General features: G+C 32.0%; 1 protein-coding gene across 1 annotated transcript in view; it reads left to right on the top strand.

Annotated features, from left to right (window-relative positions):
* Window positions 1-6,673: 6,673 nt before the first annotated feature.
* LOC140051086 (uncharacterized) overlaps window positions 6,674-19,645 on the top strand; it is a 28,994-nt gene continuing 16,022 nt past the window's right edge. Inside the window, exons 1-4 of the mRNA XM_072096180.1 lie at window positions 6,674-6,912; window positions 9,990-10,145; window positions 16,882-17,039; window positions 18,882-19,001. Coding sequence (XP_071952281.1) covers window positions 6,822-6,912; window positions 9,990-10,145; window positions 16,882-17,039; window positions 18,882-19,001 — 525 coding nt within the window. The 5' untranslated portion in view covers window positions 6,674-6,821. The remainder of the gene's footprint in view (window positions 6,913-9,989; window positions 10,146-16,881; window positions 17,040-18,881; window positions 19,002-19,645) is intronic.

Below are 19,645 nucleotides of genomic sequence, written 5' to 3'. Positions count from 1 at the left end.
TACGAAGGTGGCCAAAAAAGAGGAGTTATTGCAAGTTATAAATGCTAGGTTTGAAGATGAAAGTGAGATCTTAAAGCGACGTTCTAACATAATGTTATATGGATTGGTTGAATCGGATAGTGAAAATTCTGAAGATAGAAAGCGGCATGATCTAAATTTGTTGATTATTTTTTAAGGCCTTGATCTCGATACAAGCCTGCGGGCTTATTTTAGAGTTGGGACGCGTGGTGCACAATTAGAGGGGGAAAATGCATACATGAGACCGATTAAAATTGTTTTTTTCGATGAGCAAACTAAACGATATCGCGTTAAAGAAAAATATTCTTATAAGCAATGATAGGACTATTAGGGAAAGGGAGGCATATAGGAAATTTAAAAATGAGCTTGTAGAGAGAACTATGAAAGGAGAGAAGGGGTTAAAAATCCGCGGAAATAAGATTGTGAAAAATGTTCGTGCCCCAATAGAAAGAACATAAATACTAAAGAAAATAAAAATTGAGTTTTATTAATGTTTGGTACACAAATTGCGATAATTATATAAACAAAAAGAGTGAATTATTTTCGCGTTTGGATGATGAACAGATTGATGTTTTGGCATTGACTGAAATTTTTCCGAAAAATTATTTATTTGAGTTGTCAATTCAGGAATTTTTTATACCGGGTTTTCAGTTGTTTATTTCTGATCGGAAATTAAGTTCTGGTAGAGGAGTTTCTATATACATTCGAGAAGGGTTGTCTGCGGAGGAGATTTATTTCTACGATTGTTTTTTCAAGGAGTCTGTTTGGGTCAAAATTAAGGCCAAAGATCAGAATGTTTTATTTGGATGTGTTTATATAGAAGTAATTCAGGTTCAGACTTGAATAATGTTGCATTACGTAAGCTGTTTGTGGAAGCAACAAATTTTCCTTGTGATAACTTAGTTATAGTAGGAGATTTCAATTATAAAAGCATAAAGTGGGACTTGGGTTATGTTACAAATGAAGGAGGAGAGTCAAGTAAGGCTTTTTATGATACAATTAATGATTGCTTCCTATTCCAGAATGTAAATGAACCTACGCGTTATAGAGAGGGAGAGCATCCTAATGTTTTAGATTTGGTTTTCACGAAAAATGAGGATACAATTGGCTGTGTACTACAGGCTTCGCCTTTGGGTAAAAGTGATCACATGTTGCTTTGTTTTTCTATTGAGATCGAATCCAAGTTGTGAGTTGAACCTGATGTAAGAAGTTATAAGCATGGGGATTATGATAAGATGCGAATTATTCTTAGAAATGTAGAGTGGAACAATATTTTTGTGGGAAAGTCTGGCTTGCAGTCTTGGGAACTGTTTAATAATATTATTGGCAAAGCAGTTTCAGAATGTATTCCAATGAGAAAAATGGGAGCTAAAAATGTTAAACCTATTTGGATGAAAAGCAAGCAATTGAAAAATCTATAAAATCAAAAAATAAAGCTCTGAAGAAATACGTTAAAGCAAAGAGAAAGCGGAAAACATGTACTACAGTATTAGTAAATGGGAATATTTTACAAGAAAAAGAAATGATTCGGTTAATTTAATTAGAAATTCTAAGTCGGAGTTTGAAAATAAGATTGCTGCGGAAGCTAAATCTAATGAGAAATCTTTTTGGCGTTATGTTCGTTCTTAATTAAATATATCTTCTGGTATCCCTGATTTAGTAGATAGTGGTGGAGTTAAAGTAACAGATGGTTTGGAAAAAGCTAATTTGCTGAATGATTTTTTTGGATCTGTGTTTTGTGATGAGGATTTGTCCAATATTCCCGAGGTCAAATTAAATACTAAATTAAATTTGTCTGATGTTGTTTTTTCTGAAGAGGTTGTGTTGAACATTTTATCAGGCTTGAATGTGGAGAAGTCTGCAGGTCCTGATGATTTTCATCCTCGTGTCCTTTTTGAAATTAAAGATATTATTGCATTCCCATTGAGTGTTGTGTTTACTCGGTTATTTGAAGATGGCACTGTCCCTAAATCATGGAAAGAAGCCATTGTAGTACCGTCATTCAAGAAGGGAGATAAAGGGGACCCATCAAATTATAAACCGGTAAGCCTAACTTCGGTTGTTGGGAAGATAATGGAAAGAGTTATCAGGGATGAACTTGTTGTTTATTTAGAGTCAAATAAACTTCTATCTGATGTGCAGTTTGGTTTTAGAAAGGGACGGTCATGTGCCCTTCAGTTATTGGAAGTTTTAGAGGATTGGACTAAAAATCTGATAATTTAGATTGTGTTTATTTGGATTATAAAAAAGCTTTTGATAGCGTTCCGCATCAGCGTTTAATTGTTAAATTACAAAATGTTGGTATAACTGGTTCGTTACTGGCATGATTCAAGGATTTTCTGTCGGGGCGTATTCAGTGCGTCCGTGTAAATAGTGATCTCTCCCTAATTATTTTGGTTAAAAGCGGAATTCCTCAGGGAAGTGTGATCGGTCCTAGTTTTTTTTTCTATTTTTATAAACGACTTGCCTGATTTAATAAATTCGTCTATTCGTTTTTTTGCTGACGATACGAAGATTTACAGGATTTTTAATGATATTGCGGACTTGGAATTATTACAAACAGATCTAGACAATGCTTCTAAATGGTCCAAAATGTGGCAATTACCATTTAATGAACAAAAATGTAAAGTTATTCATTACGGAAATAATGTACAACGATTTCTTTATGAAATGTCGGGTTATTTGTTATCGGAGGAAACATGTGAAAAGGACCTGGGAGTTATTTTTTACCCTAGTTTGCATTTTAGTTTACACGTTGCTGACGTTTGTAAAAGGGCAAATCGGAAATTAGGGATGATAACTCGAGCATTTAAATCTCTAAAGAGGATAGGTTTTCTTAAAATGTATAAGGCTATGATTCGTCCTATGCTTGAGTATTGCAATACAGTTGTAAATCCTATACTTAAGAGAGATCAAGATTTGCTTGAGAAAGTTCAGCAAAGAGCTACTAGGATGATTCCAGGGTAACGTAAAATTTCATATAAGGAACGTTTGAGGGTATTAGATTTACCAACTTTAATTTATAGACGACATAGAGCTGACTTGATTCAAGTTTTCAAAATTATAAAGGGTATGGAGTCTGTCTCGAGTGATTTTTTTTAAAAATTTGATGTCGATTTAAGGACCCGTGGACATTAATTAAAGTTTCATCGAGCAAAGTTAAACTTGAGAAGAAATTCTTTTTCGTTTAGAGTTGTACTTTTGTGGAATGGTCTTTCTGACTATGTTGTTTCTGCTAGTTCTTTAAATTTGTTTAAAAATAGGCTAAACGAGGCTTTGGTAAACCATCCATTAAAGTTCACACCGTTTGTACAATATGACATGATAACCGCGAGGGGCTTATAAGCAATTTTGCTTCGCCTCAATTTCCCTCTATTCATACGACTATGAGGGATTACAAGTAAACAAAACAAGTATTGACATTGGTATTAACTATTATACAGTAATAGTACCTACAATACATTAGATGTAAATTAGGTAAGGTGTAAAAAACAAGGAACAGTGGTAAACCCAATTTGATAACTCACTGACAAGCGGGAAAATAAACACAACTTTACTTTTAAAGAGAATTATGGGTAAAAATTGTATAAAAACGGATCTACTACTATGTTTTGGTGTACAAAAATGTGTAGTCCTACAAACCAAGATCAAACTACAAACAGTACGACAATTACACCTATTAACATTCTTTGTGTCTGTAAACCTGGACAAATCAAATTTGTTTTGCATAACAAAATGGAATGAACTTTTTATGTCCACCAAAATGTAGACCGTTCTCTAGATTGTTGAGTAACTTAACTAACTAGTATAGAATCAATTAACTATTTTTTTACCCAAGTTATGAACACCAAATAAATGAAAGGGGTACAAATCATACTGACTGATTTTTTAGGTAATCGGAGTTTTCGTCTGCAAGTAATAGTATTTTATAATGTTACCAGAGGAGAGAAAGAATAGGCTGAAGTGAAAGCTATTAGCAAGTACAGGTAAATACAGGGGTACCATTGTTTTATACTCATTGTACCATAATCATAATAAGCTATCGATATTAGCGCCCCCAAACAGCATGTTATGATTTAATTCATTTTAGACGTCTGGTTCACCTTTTCCCTCTATTACCATGTGTATTATTACTTGTTGTGGGTGTGTGTTTGTTTGTATGATAACATCCATTATTCGATTTAATGAGAACATTAGGAGAAAGTAGCCAGAGGGTGATAGGAAATATACAAAACCGTGAGCACTATTAATGAGTTGAGTATTAGAAATGGTACGGAAAAGTAATTTGTCACAATTTAAAAACCTGTCTTTAAATTCTCAAATAAATTGTGACAGTTTAACTTAACCGTGTCATGTACTTTTTGATATACCGCCCTTTACCTGTACAGCGCCCCCGATTTTTCAATTCATTTATTGAGTAGCTCTTTCTAAGTAGCTGAAGTTTTTCATACACAATTATATTTGTCATAATCCGTATAATCAGATTTAGCAGACTGGAGGTGTGAAAAACAACTCCTTGTTAGATTTACCAAATAATTGTAGTTCTAGTTCATGTTTGCATCGTGAAGAATACCCTTATAGAGGCTTAAGGGCAAATGCGTTTCGGTTCTAAAAGTGTTGTGAATTAGAGTGAAATTGATCTTGTTAGGTGCACTTTGCATCTCGTGAAGGTCCTAGACTCTTCACTAAGCGAATCATATTTTTGTGATTTTCGTTTTCTTTTCATTGTAATTACAGTATAGGCCAACATTTTGTTTTTCTGAAATAAAGAGATCAATACCAAGAACTTTGTTGAGGTGGATCCAGCTCTTTCATTCACAGCTTTTCCATTTATTAAGTCGTGCAGTTTTGTTTTGCATGCGTATGTTTTTGAATGTTATATGTCTATCTTGTTGTTACCGTTTACTTTGTGCCTAGTGAAATGTATTACTAGAAGAAAATGAATGAGTCTTACCTGTTGAGATTTGATAGAGGAGTTCATGGTTAACATGCTTTCACTATAACCCGCCTTTACCAATCGATTGTTTTTTAGAATTAATTTGTATAGCTAGGATCAAGTCATATTTATTTTAAATCATGATTGTTATCAATAGTATCGTTTTACTTAGTTTTTTTACGCTCATTTAGGATCTAAGATTACACCATTTCCCAGGTTCGGATATTATTTTAAGGGATTCAATTCGTCAGAAGTGGAGCTGCAGCTTGGTAGATAATTGCTTGTCTTCCAATGGTCCAGGTGCAATATGCTGACTTTCAAATATCCATAAGCCTCAAGATAATGTATCCATAATTGGAGAGTTTCTCGCTGTTGGTTTATTGCTATTGGTTTTCGTGTACAGGTATACCTACTAATAATATTGGAATAATATGTATACAATAAATAATAGTCATAATATTCTAAAAAATATTCAAAAATTAGCCTATCAATACTTTCATACAATGCCGCAGGTCAAACTTCTAATGTATTTCACGATGTGTTCGATACACTTTATTCGCCAATGACAATGTAACCACAATAACAATGACACTTACACACAAATATTTACCGTATCCTCAATCGAATATCTATTTGTATATTTTTTTATGTCCATTATAAGCAATCAACTATAGACTTTACGAAAATTCAATGTAATAGCCTAATTACTTTAAAAAAAATGTAAAATAACGAATGCAATTATGGTTTAAAAAACATCAAAATCAATCATTTTATGTATAGGCCTAGCAAATTGTTTAACTACTTTTAGCGTTTTAACATATAAACGAGAGGAAAAATATGCTTTAAAAATATGATATCTATAACATATGTTAATAGGCCTGAAGGTGGGACGAACCCACAGAACACAATAAAAAGTATTAGCCTACATTTGTATCCAAAAACAGATTGAAAAGACAAGACAATGAAACATGCAACACCCAGAAGACTGAAATCGACAACAGGATAATTAAACAAAACAACAAAAGAGCACTAGGCCTAACTTTTTACAAAAAATACACGTTTACTGCAGTAGTTACGAATTTGATATAGTATTAAAAAAAGTAAAATAAAGTCAGAATGCCCAAGAAGCACTACTATTGGTAGGCTTCATGTGCTTGTCATATAAATAATTTGTTTTAATATGTATGTAGGCCAACTACATTTTAAATTTGTTTGTACACAAACATACTTGCATTAAACAAATAGGCATCTTATTAAAACAAATATAGCATTTACAATGTGCTTGAAATGTTCGAAAATACGGTAGTTGAAGTATTAACATTAATAATAATAGATAATAGTGTGTTAAAATCTTAAATATTTTTAAAAACATCATTATTATATTACCTCTCCGTGTTGTTCAATGGTTTACATACTGCACTTGCCTTCATACACCAAATATGGTAATGAAGCAATCTCGCGTCGAATAAAATAAATTAAAAATACAATTTTGTTCAATAACCCAGTCATTGAAACTTAAGTCGTATTAAGTGAAGGAAAAATATATAACATAATATTGATTTGAATAAAATCGATGTACATTATTTCATTTTTAATTACCAAATACTTCCGAGGTTCTATTGACCGGTCATGATCAGTGAACCGTGAAACATGAATTATGCATAAGTCGATTGTAAGCCAATCTGATTTGAGAAGGTTACAGTACAGTAAACAAGCAGACCTTGCTTTGGTCGATAAAATGCTCACAAGCCGTCTGCTTCGGTTAGTCGAGTCGAAAAATATAACTTCAACTGTTGCGTTATACATTCACTACCAACTGATTTTGGAATGTAAAACAACATTTTGGAGGATACAGCCTTAACGTACTATGATTGTTTTGTTCAAGAGGTTATATGCTAGCTTGACATCCATTCTGCTTTGTTCGTCGCTGATGGTTAAGACTGTGTTATGTTATCAACGTGAGTATTGCTACACTACAGTAAAATCGCACAATACATCTTATTAAAGAGGAAGTTCCTCCTTGGTTCTGTACATAAAATTAAGTGTATCGGAAGTATCCAATCCAATTATATCATCACATAACATGGCAAGACACTTAAAATATGTACACAATTATGCACGTTTTATTTAATATAATGTAATGATGTCGTGATGTTTCGAAATTCGAACTATCGAATTGGTTAATAAATAAAATACTGTATAGCTATATATAGTTATTACACGGGGAGGCAAAAAATAATACATTTTAAATGTAATATTCACTCACATATATAATGCTCCTCAATATGACAAATGTGGTGAGCATTCAAGTGAATGTTGTTGCCGTAAGCTTGGGTCTTGGTCTAGAAAGAATTAAACAACGATAACTCCATTTTACTATTCTTCAATAGATATATAGATAGAGTTCGACCTCAATTTATCTATTGTTGTTGCATACCCTCAACTTGTTTATTGTCAAAACAATCATCTATTTTTTAATAAATTCTATTATATTAGTATAACAATAGCATTATTACTATTCCATTCCACCATATAAGGTAAAGTTGAATTTCAAGCACTCGAAACCACTGGAGCAGTTAGATTTTTGAACATTTTCCACTCTTGTTATTTTATATTGATTTGTACATAATACATTATATGTATTGAATATTATACATATATTTTTTTTAAAGTTTTATTTCAAAAGCGCAGCGCGTCATTATTGAAGTGAATTGATGATATTTTACCTTGATTGTATTTAATTATTCTTTTTTATATTCAAACATTTTGTTTTAGTATATATTATAGATATTCATTCTGCGATAATGATAATGTACTGTATACATTTTTAATGGAATTAATGTAATTCCTCTCTCTCATTATATTCAATAACAGGAATACGATCTGATTGACACATGGTACAGCCATTAGAATCATTATAATAATGGATTCAAGATTGTATTCAGAATGTTATTAACACCATAAAGATAGAATGTTATTAACTTTAACAGCTGGACAAATATAACGTCGAAGTCCTTACTTGAAGTCCTTGATCCCTTTCGCAAATCCCATTGTCTTGGGACAAAATGCCTTTAGGCCGTTTGATCCAATATAAACCTTAAGCTTAAACATTGGAAACATTCATGAGTATGTCCATCCATTAGCACTGAATGCCTGTCAAATAGCATACTCGTCATCGTCGTCCATGGTATAAATATATCATAAGAATACAGCTTATGGCATTTTCAACCCTTATCCCGAGTGTAAATCCCCTTCTCTATTGTTCTTTTTGTTTATATATTATTATTGAAATGTATTCAGTGTGGCATTACCTGCATGGTTTCACGCTTTCGAATCAGTATGGCTGCTAGCTATGCATTCTTTATACTACTCACGTCAAATTATCATAATTTTCTATCTTCTATGGTGTAAGTAACTCATGCGTGTGTGTGTATACATCTAATTTTCTGATGTGATCATTACGTAAAAAATAGAATCATAGCTATAACACGAAGTTAAATGTGTTCGTTCGAGATGCACACCGTTGGATAAAAGATTTTGTAAAATGTAGGACTGTAGGTATACTGGCAATACAGTGCCTACAGTAGGGTACCTCAATTTGATGTTAAAGTTCATGTGCAGGCATGAATTTTAAATATGGTATTTGGTTAAATGTACATACATCAATTATGTATACACAAGAATCAAGACGAAAAAAGATAAATTTGTCTTATAAAAATGGTGGAATACGTAATTTGGCAAAATGTTGCTATACCATGTACACCAAATCTGGTGACTCCATAGAAAGTGAAAAAATACAAAAAGAGGGTAGGCCTATATGCGTGTTAATACGGTAGAGCATGCTTGCTATATAGTACGAAAATAAAAATCTGAAGTGAAGATTACTTACTATATTTAGTCATCTGAATTATTGTTTTGAAATTCCTCTCTACTTACAACATTTGTGTACAAAAGAATAGTGATTTTACTGTGTAATTAAAATCCCCACCCCTCTCCACGGATAAGAAGAAAATCGTGTAACACAAATAAAATCCTAAACATTATATTTATTGGAATCATTTTTACATGTAAAGGTATATTGAGTTGCTACGTTTCAATGTAGAGTATAACCATAAGTTATATTCACTATTTAATTTCTTTTGTAACCATGCCTCCATTGTTTAAATTATTATCTTGCTTACTTTAAAATATATTCATAATTAAACAAAAACACGACTAAATTGAAGTTTGAACCTCTATTGTATCAGCCCAAATTTGAACAATTACATTCATTCACACAAAAAGAAATTCCAATCACATGATTTTCGATTTATTACAGTACTGTATCCCGTATTTTTCTGACCATAAAATGTAAGTTTTAATTTCTGTATACAACAGCGGTGCACATTATTTTATTACACTCTCCCTTAAGCAGTAATGATAGCAGCTCGACTGAAAAGACATCATAAAGATATGCTTTACGCGTGCGGCCTTGGCCGTGTTTTGGATATAATTTATACGTAATAGAACGTTAAAAGTGAATACTATTATAATTCACGATTTCATTTAAATACTGTATACGCTCTAACTTAGCATTTATTGTACTTTTTGCATCGGACAAGACAATGTTTCCATTTTCAAATTGTTTTACCAAACAATTGACCAATTCCAATTCCGTTGTGGATTATGTACAGTAGTAGGCCTACTGTACCATAGTATTAGTATGTTTTTTTATTTAAAAAAAAATGAGTTGCTGATAAATCATATAAAGAATTTGAAGTCAACAATATTATAATATGAATATATAAATTATTATGAATAAACAATCATAAAACATACCTACTTGCTCTAAATACGGTCATTCATAATACTGCCTTATAAAATGTACAATAGTTAGATTATAATATATTATCATGTGCATCATCATTGATGAGTTCTACCAGATGTTGTTAGATTATTTATATAGTACTGCAAATGACGAGCACTTCCGAATTGGAATTATCAAATGAATGCATTATAATTCAAATTAATTTTGGCTTTAATGTTTAATTTTCAGAGGTATTTTTGTGTGATTTCGAATCTGAAGAAAATTGTGAACAAATAACACAATGGAGTTATCCGAATGACAATTTTGATTGGACGAAATGGCGAGGGTTGACTGGCGGAGCATACTCTGGTCCCAGCAGCGACCACACCTATGGGAATATATCAGGTGCGTGATAAAAACTATACAATAAAATGAATCATAATATTCAAATATATATATATCAAGTTATTAAAAATGCATTTGTGTAAATTAAATTCAACGACAATGATGATCATTCGTAAAATCTTGTCCTTATCAATGTTATTCACATTTGCACTGTACATATAATTTCATTTTTACTGGTACAGTATTTTATACTAGATAATAACAAATTAATTATCACTCTCGAACTTTTCAAATCCAAAAATACAGTACAGTGAGTAGGCCTACAGTACTATTATCTCACCCCATTCTTTGTAATTATCTTCACACATGGTATTATCTGTCTAGTATTATGTAAAGTATGTAATACCTACTAGTGTCACATGTATCAAACGTCATAGGTTAATGCTTATGGTACATGCGTCACATGTTATACCTATGTAACTCTGTATATGTATATGTATATACTTAAACTTTACTGATGACGATGCTGAAAAAATATATTATGTAGCTGTATTACCTTCGCAAATGTTACCTTCGCTAATGAGGTTATGCAATGGGCCTTGTTTATTTGTCAGTTTGTTAGTTTACTTTCTGTCTGTTGGCAAGATTACGTCACAACCTAACCTTACTGAAAGGATTTTCCTCAAACATTCACCGTGAAATGTTGTTGTCATTGTAGGCCTACTGATAGTGCCAACTAATCTAGTAAAATGCGTAAAATAGTTTTGGATTGTAATTGTTTGTGTACTATGTTAATCATTATGCGTTACTGGTACTATACAAAATGGAACGTCGTTTTTCCTAGCCTATACAATGCAAATTTGTTTTGATGCTTTTAGTTTGTCGTATAAATTACATTAAGACATTTTAATGGTTGTTCGATATTTTTTATTTTAATGTAAAATCCTTTAAAACTACGGCGCCATTCTTTCTAAAACTAAACACAATTTATTCTTTTAAATTCAAAATATGTTGTTCTACTAGGTATAAGGATTCAGGGTTATTATAGGTTATCGTGGTTTATTTTTATTAGTGAAAGTCTAGATGGAAAAGTGATTTATGATAGGTAGAGTAAATGAATACGAATAAACAACCACGGAATTCTCTCATCCATAACGTACAATGCACTCAGACACAACGATTCGAAATACAATGGATTCATCAGACGACATACAATGTCTCAGATGGATTCTCAAGAAAAGCAAGGGGAATATTTTCGATTTTACCCAAATGGCTATCGTCGTGGTTATGAAAAAAAAATCAAAAATGGTGTTGTATGTAGTTTTTGTATGCTGTTCTAATCACACACTAGTTGTTCTACATATTTAGTACTCGGTTAAGTTTAATATGAAATTTGTTGAGTAAAACCTTTCATTATATTTTTTATTTTTATTTTAAATGTTAACCGTATACTGTGGCATTTTACTAATACAGTACATTAATTCTTCGAAGAATATTCATTGAACATTCAGTATTACAAATCCACATTAAAGTGTAGGCCTATAATATTGTAGTTTTGGTTTTTAAATGTTGTGTCTGTTTTGTTTGATTATTAATTAATAATATTATCATCATTATTATTAATTGATTTTGCAAAATAGACAATGCATGATAATAAAGCCAATTTTTACTGTTTTTAAAACAGAAATTTTGTTTGATCAGCTTATTTACAATGAAAGCTATGAATAACACATCTAATATATATTTCTCAAAAGTAATATGGACAAAGCGATCTGAAACTACGTCTTTTAATGAGCACTCGTTTCCGTGTAATGGTTTGTTTGTGATGTGGGGAAATATAACAATCCAATGAGGACTAGAGATCGTGTTTTGAATAAAAAAGAAAATTACGGGGCGTGGACACGTGACTCATGCTCGTTCCATTGGCAGACTTGATGAGATTTTAAGGAAATATTTATTATTTATTCAAAGTAAAATCATCTTATTCAAATGTAGCCACATTTCATTCACGATTATACTACAACACAAATCGGTTGTAACGCTTTTTTTTTTGTTAAAATAAAAGTTGTTAGGCCTAGCCTAAACTTACCTGTAGATGCCCATCTCAGCCCACTCTTTCATTCATTTTGACGGTTTTAAAATTCAAATTGTAGTAAAAACATCACATATGCCGCGAATCATATTTAAAACATATTTAGTAAAGATGACAAACGAAGGTTAAAACTTGGAGTTTGTTTGTTTTACAGTATATCGTACTTTAGAGATATAGCCTACCTGTACCTACAATAGCATATGTTTATTAAATACTTTTTGTATTATGGTAAATATTTAGACGTGATTCATTATTGTTATTATTAATTGAATAAACATTATAATACTTTAATATAATAATACTTTGTTATAGTAATTTTTTGTATTGTTTAATTTAGTAAGAATTTAATGGCATCTGGTTATTAACCGCATCATTACAAAATATGTATATAGTGCATAATATAGGTTACCTACAGCATAATCTTAACAATACATGATAAATAATATTACATTTGACAAATCAATACATTAAAATGCAATGTAAATTAGATTATTAAATGCATTATTGATCGAATGTTAATATTACTATTATTTAGTATCCGAGACAGACTTCGTGTGATGTAAAATGAGTAAAAAAATAACAAAAATGCTTCTTGCCCATGAAAATAATTGCTGTAACTATTTTAGTAACAGTAGGCCTACGCTCTCATTGTATCACGGAATCTGTGATATTAAAGCTCAGGTATAGGCATGAATTTTAAACATAATATCTGGTTAATTGTACATAAATCAAATATTTGTAATATAAATCAAGATGAAATTTCCACTAAATAAAATGAAAAAAATACTAAATTCGGCGAAATTCTGCTATAAAAACCAGGAAGACTTTTTCAGTAGTTAGGTAGTATAACCTATTTATGTAATAACATGTGACTCTCTAGAAGGTGAAAAAAGATGGTGGATATATAGCCCCACGGTGGTTATTTTTTGATATAGCATGCAAATAAAACTCTGAAGTTGAATAAAAATACTAGAAACGTAAATTCAAGTTATATTTCCTATATTAAGTCATCTGATAACATTTTTTACCACACCGTTTATTTTTCATAGTTTAAAAAAAAAAATGCTTCTCGATTTACAACATTTGTCTACAAACGAATAGAGATTTTACGGTGTCATTTAAACTATCCCCCGCTGATAAGAAAATGCTTATTTTCAACAAGCTTGTGTAACTCAAATAAAATACCAACAATTATGAAACATAGATCGATAATTATTGGAATGTATGATCAATAGAAATGTTTTGCCTACACCTCGCCTTCAATACCCGGTCACTGAAATTGTGTACGTAATCAAGTTAGTTCGTTCTGACTTTGTGTACTTAAACTGTATCAAAGAGGTGATGGTTTATTGTATCAAATTGATTACGTGTGTTTACATTATTATTTATCTTCTTATCTTTGTTTCTTTTTTAATTTCTTTGTCTGTGTATTCACCATGCATCGGTAAAGAAAATACCGTGTAAGTTTAATCGCTTATCAATTTGTTTACTAATAAAATAGATTAAATATATAACACACAAGTTTAATATGCTTTGTACAGTACCTTACAATACCATTACAAACACAGTATCAATACTGTAGAGAATAGTGCAAAGAAAACATTCGATACATACTCGTATGTAAATTAATAATGGTGATGACCTCATCGGAGGGCGTTTGCAAAAATAAAAGTTTTGCAAATGAGAATATTTTAGATGCGTTACAGTCATTATTTTTCTGATGTCAGGTAAAGCAATTTTAAATTCAATGAGGGATTATCAAGTTTTGCAAAGACAGATGTATTTGAGTTTGACGACTGAATACAAAACGTATGGAGTAATAACGCAAACATACCGATAATGCAGCCATTTATGCTCTGTCTGCGCGTAAGCCTGATAGATCGATGCCCATTCGTCACGTTTTGTGCAGGGGAGGGCCGGGATTGCTTAAACATAAATCAGCAATGTTCAAGGACTTGCATATCTGTAGGCAAAATCCCCGGCAAAATAATTTGCAAATATCGTTGGTTTGGCTTCACTACCTGCGCCTTAACCCCTTCACCTATTGGTGATATGTTACAGTATTCAAATCTCTGAGCAGCTTATCTGCTGATGATGCACAATCAATTATCATTTTGTCTCCAAAGTAGTAATCTAATGATAAAACATCCTTGCTAAATTGTTTTTGTTTAGTAAAGCCTAGTATCACCGTAAATCTCGCTCTTTGTAACGAAAATCCCTTGTTACCAATTAAATTCAAACCCACTGATATCATCAGCTACTTAATTGGATGTTGTTCGTGAAGTTAATTAGAAATACGTTATTTTATTCCTGGCCTAAATTATGTAGAAATTTACTTATTAATTCAACTCGTGTTAGAGGTCATGGGTTTATAAATCAACACTGTAGCTTATCCACATGTTCGACATTCAGTTTGAATTGTTTACGACCATAGATGAACTAGAGAACATAAACGTGTGTTAATTTCTTCATTGACACTACAGGAAAATGTGACACTTTATACTGTGTATGTCATATTCCTTTTAACTCAATGTCATTTATCTTTTTTGACAGTTCATCATAATAATATATTCGTGTAACGAAGCCTTTGTCTTACTTTAGAGACTTTAGATTTAACATGTTAGAGCATATACTACGATGGGTAGACTTGCCCCAAGTCTGTATTGTCTTTTTTTTTATTGATTTGTTTTTATTGCGACCGCGATTTTTGTCTGAAAATTCAAAATCAAGTAGTATACGTATGAAACGCTATATGTGCCAAAATATTTATCTTTTTACTAATATTAAGACAAAACTCCGTCTGGAACCCAGACTATACGATGGGTTGTCTTATGTAGTCTATTGAACATGAACAGTGTAGTCCCAATGGAACACTATCAAGTGTGCAAGAGAGGGTCTCGTAGGTCATATTCACACTACAGCAGTGGCTGTTGAATAACATGTATATTTACAAGACTTGATTTTAAACATACGTTAAGTTATACATTATATTGTTTAAATACCATGTTTGATAACGTTTAATAATCTCATAACCTCGTATTACGATTTGAAAATCAATAATCAAATCAGATTCAAACTCATGCACAGTACTTAGTAGACTCATTGGTAGTTTTTAACCTTCCACAACCCACAATATAAATCATGAATCGCTGACTTTCGACGATCCGAGATCTTTGATACAGCCTAAGCACTGTCGCCGTACTCAGTTGATTGGCCCAAGGTGAATTATATATACAAAAATATAAATTCATATTTTAAAGGTTAATATGAAATTAAATTTCAGAATAACGTAGTTGGAGACACCATGTAACTCTTTCTAATAGTTTCTTAATTAAAAAAATCGAGTTATTGAATTATTGGACGTCGTCTGCTGTCAGATGGTGTCTGATTGTCGTCCAATATGTCGTTTATCATAATATTAAAGGTAAAACAACATTAATGTCTCGTGAACATTTAATAAATCCCCTTTCAGCTTCAGGTTTAGCCTTTCAAAATCTCGAGTTGCCTAAAATAATGAAATGTAATTTTCGTTTAACATTTGTCATCTACAATCAGAAAAACTAAGTTTTGAAGATCATTTCTATGGTGGTACTGTAGGCTTGGAAAGGTGTTTTGTTACACTGCAAGCAGAAAGTTCCGGGTTAGGATCTCGGTTGGGCTGGGTTTATTTTCGTTACGTTGTCTTTAAATAATTAATAATTTTCAGTATACAATATTTATAACAATATCAAACGTGTGCATTCAATTATATTCATTGGTCAATGCCTTTTAATTTGATAGGCAAGCACGTTTTCCTTTGCAACTGGTGTTTTCTTGATGAAAATGATGTATTCTTCCAATTAACAGCCTCATTTAATTATCTCGTCTTACAAATCCTCATTACGCCAGTGAAAATGGGAAAAAATATATACAATCATTAAGAGCTATAGCAATCGACTATCGGTATAGTTGACAACATCGTTCGTACACATGTTGGGTCCAAATCCGTTGGTAATTCAGTAAAACACATTGACGATCCCATCCTTATATCGATGCTATCTTTATACTGTTACATACATGTTTGTATTGTGCCTGAAAGCAACTTAAATGGAATCAATTCAGTACTCCGTGGTTCCAATGTGCAATCAGAAGAATATTGCTGTATTGAACTCTAACTTCAATCCAACTTCAAATTTCAGCAGAACGGTGAACAGTAGGGCCAACATTGTACATCCGGAATCGTGTATGGAACGCCGATAGATACTTATATTGTACGGACAGTTTTATACATGGAAACCCCTCAGAATGAAGAAACAGCGCCATCAGCCCATAAGATGGACAGGGAAAAAAACAAGAATGGACAAATATTGAACAGATTTCATCAGACCCCATTCGAAAACCGAATTGCCACTTTAGAACTGTTCACCACGAACCGTGCTTTAGGCATGAACAACCTGTCACTCCATAGTCTATCTCCAAATATAAACACTTTAGTAAAAGAAAACAAAAATGATACTGCTAATTTTATTTTTAATAATTATTGGCGTTTTTAACGTGTTAACATGTAATTCGTTGTGTTCCACTCTCATAAAATTTTCAGATAGAGATCGACGTGTACGATTCGAAACAAAATCGTACAGTACTAGATTTATACTAAATAAAATAAATCCATTTATATTCTTAAAGTGAAAATAACTCTGTAGGCATTTTGTTTTAATGTTTTAGGGCATTACATGTATACACAATCGAATGCAGACAGAAGAGGTGACAGTGCTATACTGCAAATAGGTGACAAACTAGAGTTATCGGCTGGTAGAGGTTTGCTAAGGTTTTATTATCATATGGAAGACCGTGATCCACCAGATTCGCTCGGTGACCTTAAAGTAAGTGAATTAAAATGCTAATCTTTATAATAAGATTCCATTAAACAGATTTGCACTTTTAATTACTTCATTTGCATTTCAAAATAAATAATTCATCATAACTATTGTTTTTATGTCCTAATGCGTTCGTCAACGCTCATCTGACTTCAGAAAAAAATGGAATAGTAAATTACGTAACCGATATTTGATGATGATTATTATTATTTTTAGTCGAATAATACAAACATATCAAGTTTTCCATTTGGTAAGGTGACAACCACACAACTCTATTACCGTGGCTCATCCGAATAGTGACGTGTCTAGTGATTAGTATCATAGGCAAAATTCTGTAATCACATGTCACATGTGTTTAACAGTAGGCCTACGTGTGGGGCAGTGATGCAGGGTAGGGTTAGATAAGGCTCCAGTGGCCTGTAATGTAACAATATGGGAGACCGTATCAAGAATGGGCACGATTATGTACACATGATATATGTTACGGTACAATGCTCATGGCGAATGTACTAAAAAACTAACTATAGATAGGCTATATACGATAATATTATAGTTTATTTTTTGTTCCTAAAAATAAGCCTTATCCTGACAAATTCACTGTTAAAAGTGCCGTATGACAAAGGTTTGTGTAGCCTACACTACAAACTGAATGTCATTCTCGTCGTCTTTCTGTGTACAACGTAAATTTGCATCGTTTTAACACGTTTCTCTACTTAATGTCTTTCTCATAAGATTGCATTATTTATGAAATAATAAATAATAAATCTTCGTTAACTTCAATTGCTAAATATCAAAAGCAGTGAACTCAATATCTCACTATTTATTTGCTGTTTATTACTGCTATTAAAATATGCATAATAAATCAGCGTTAATCATAATGCGCTAAGCATGACGGGATAATCATAGATCATGCTGGCATCGTTCGTCACAGGTCGGCCTTGTTCGGAAGGGAGATAAACTTATCTGTTTGGAATGAATGCTGTCAATACATTATATACAAAAAAAAACACATGATAAATTATGCATAGAAATATTATTGACCTGTATATTCAAATAATTTTCGTAATATGAAATATTACAAATTAATGTAAATAATTTTCCCGTCAAGACGAACATAGTACTTTACAAAAGTTATGTATTGCCACTCTGCTGATGTCAATGTCCTCAATTATTTTGTGAAACTTTAAGGAAAACGCATGAGTAGGGTCATTTTTAAAATATACATTCATGGTATTTATCAACATCCGCGTAACATTGTCAATGCTTTTTTACCCGTTTCATTTGATTCATTGACACACGTGGTACCAGTGCTTTGACACTAGCACAATAAAGAAATGAATAAATACATCATCCTATACATAATAAACATATCCTCTAATTTAGTCTGGGTTCCAGACGGAGTTTTGTCTTAATATTAGTAAAAAGATAAATATTTTGGCACATATGGCGTTTCATACGTATACTAGACAAAATATTAGACAAAAATCGCGGTCGAAATAAAAACAAATAAATAAAAAAAAGACAATACAGACTTGGGGCAAGTCTACCTCTGATTAGACAAATATAGACGGTATACGTTCAAAGAGAGAAATATATTTTATAAATATAGAAATTAATTTTTCATAGATCATGCTAAAAATTCCAAAAACAAAACCAACAACCAAAGAACTTCAGAATTACTGTAACTATTGTTTCCAGGACAAGTTTTTGTATATTTTACTCAACTTGTACAGTACACAAACAAGTGAGAAAGGTACAGTTTAAGAATCTAGCAAAAGGCGTGTGAAATAGTATACTATACGTCGAAATAGCTTCTATTATTTCTTTCTTTTTAAAAATATTGTTAAGGTGTATGTTTGTCAACAAAATGGTTATACTCTTGGCGAACCAACATGGATAAAGTCAAATTCACAAGGTAGCCGATGGCTTATGGCGGAAATAGTATTCGGATGTTCCGGTCAGTTCCAAGTATGTATCTCTATTACCTATTTATCATGTACCCAACTCAGTAAAACGTAAATTCAACAACTATCGTTGCTGAAAATGTAATTATTTTGAAAGTGTTTCTCCTCTTCTCGTGTAAAACATTGTGCGAAGCCATGGCGCCGATTTTATGAATTATACAATATAACATAATGATAACCAATTACTGCAGCATGTCAATTTGTCAACACGGAGGTAGCTAAACTCTCTCTGGCATATAATTATGTCAATGGTATTACAGTAGTAGGCCTAGAAGAAGATCCTCAATTAGCCAAGTGTCCTGTTACTCTTGGCGATTGTATAATGTTTGGGTGAAGAAATTAACAATTCGGCACTGCACACAAGTTTGAGGCGCGCGCTCACAGCTCATTTTTAACCATCAACGGTTTATTTAATTGTGAGAAAAATACAATTAATGCATGCAACTGATTTTATATAACTATTATTCCATTCTAATTCTTTAAACTCATGGAATTTACCACATTGGAACTCTTTCCTTACACCTCTAGTAAGTTGACTTGCCATCGAATCCCATATTATCATGGGATTCGATTTGTTTTGTGTTTATAATGGTTACACAGTGTGTGTGGCAATTTTACTGGTTAATGTAGGTAATTCAAACTGTACTG

This window comes from Antedon mediterranea, chromosome 6 (assembly GCF_964355755.1).
Source record: "Antedon mediterranea chromosome 6, ecAntMedi1.1, whole genome shotgun sequence".
Taxonomy (NCBI): Eukaryota; Metazoa; Echinodermata; class Crinoidea; order Comatulida; family Antedonidae; genus Antedon; species Antedon mediterranea.
This window is presented reverse-complemented; position numbering and strand designations above follow the sequence as displayed.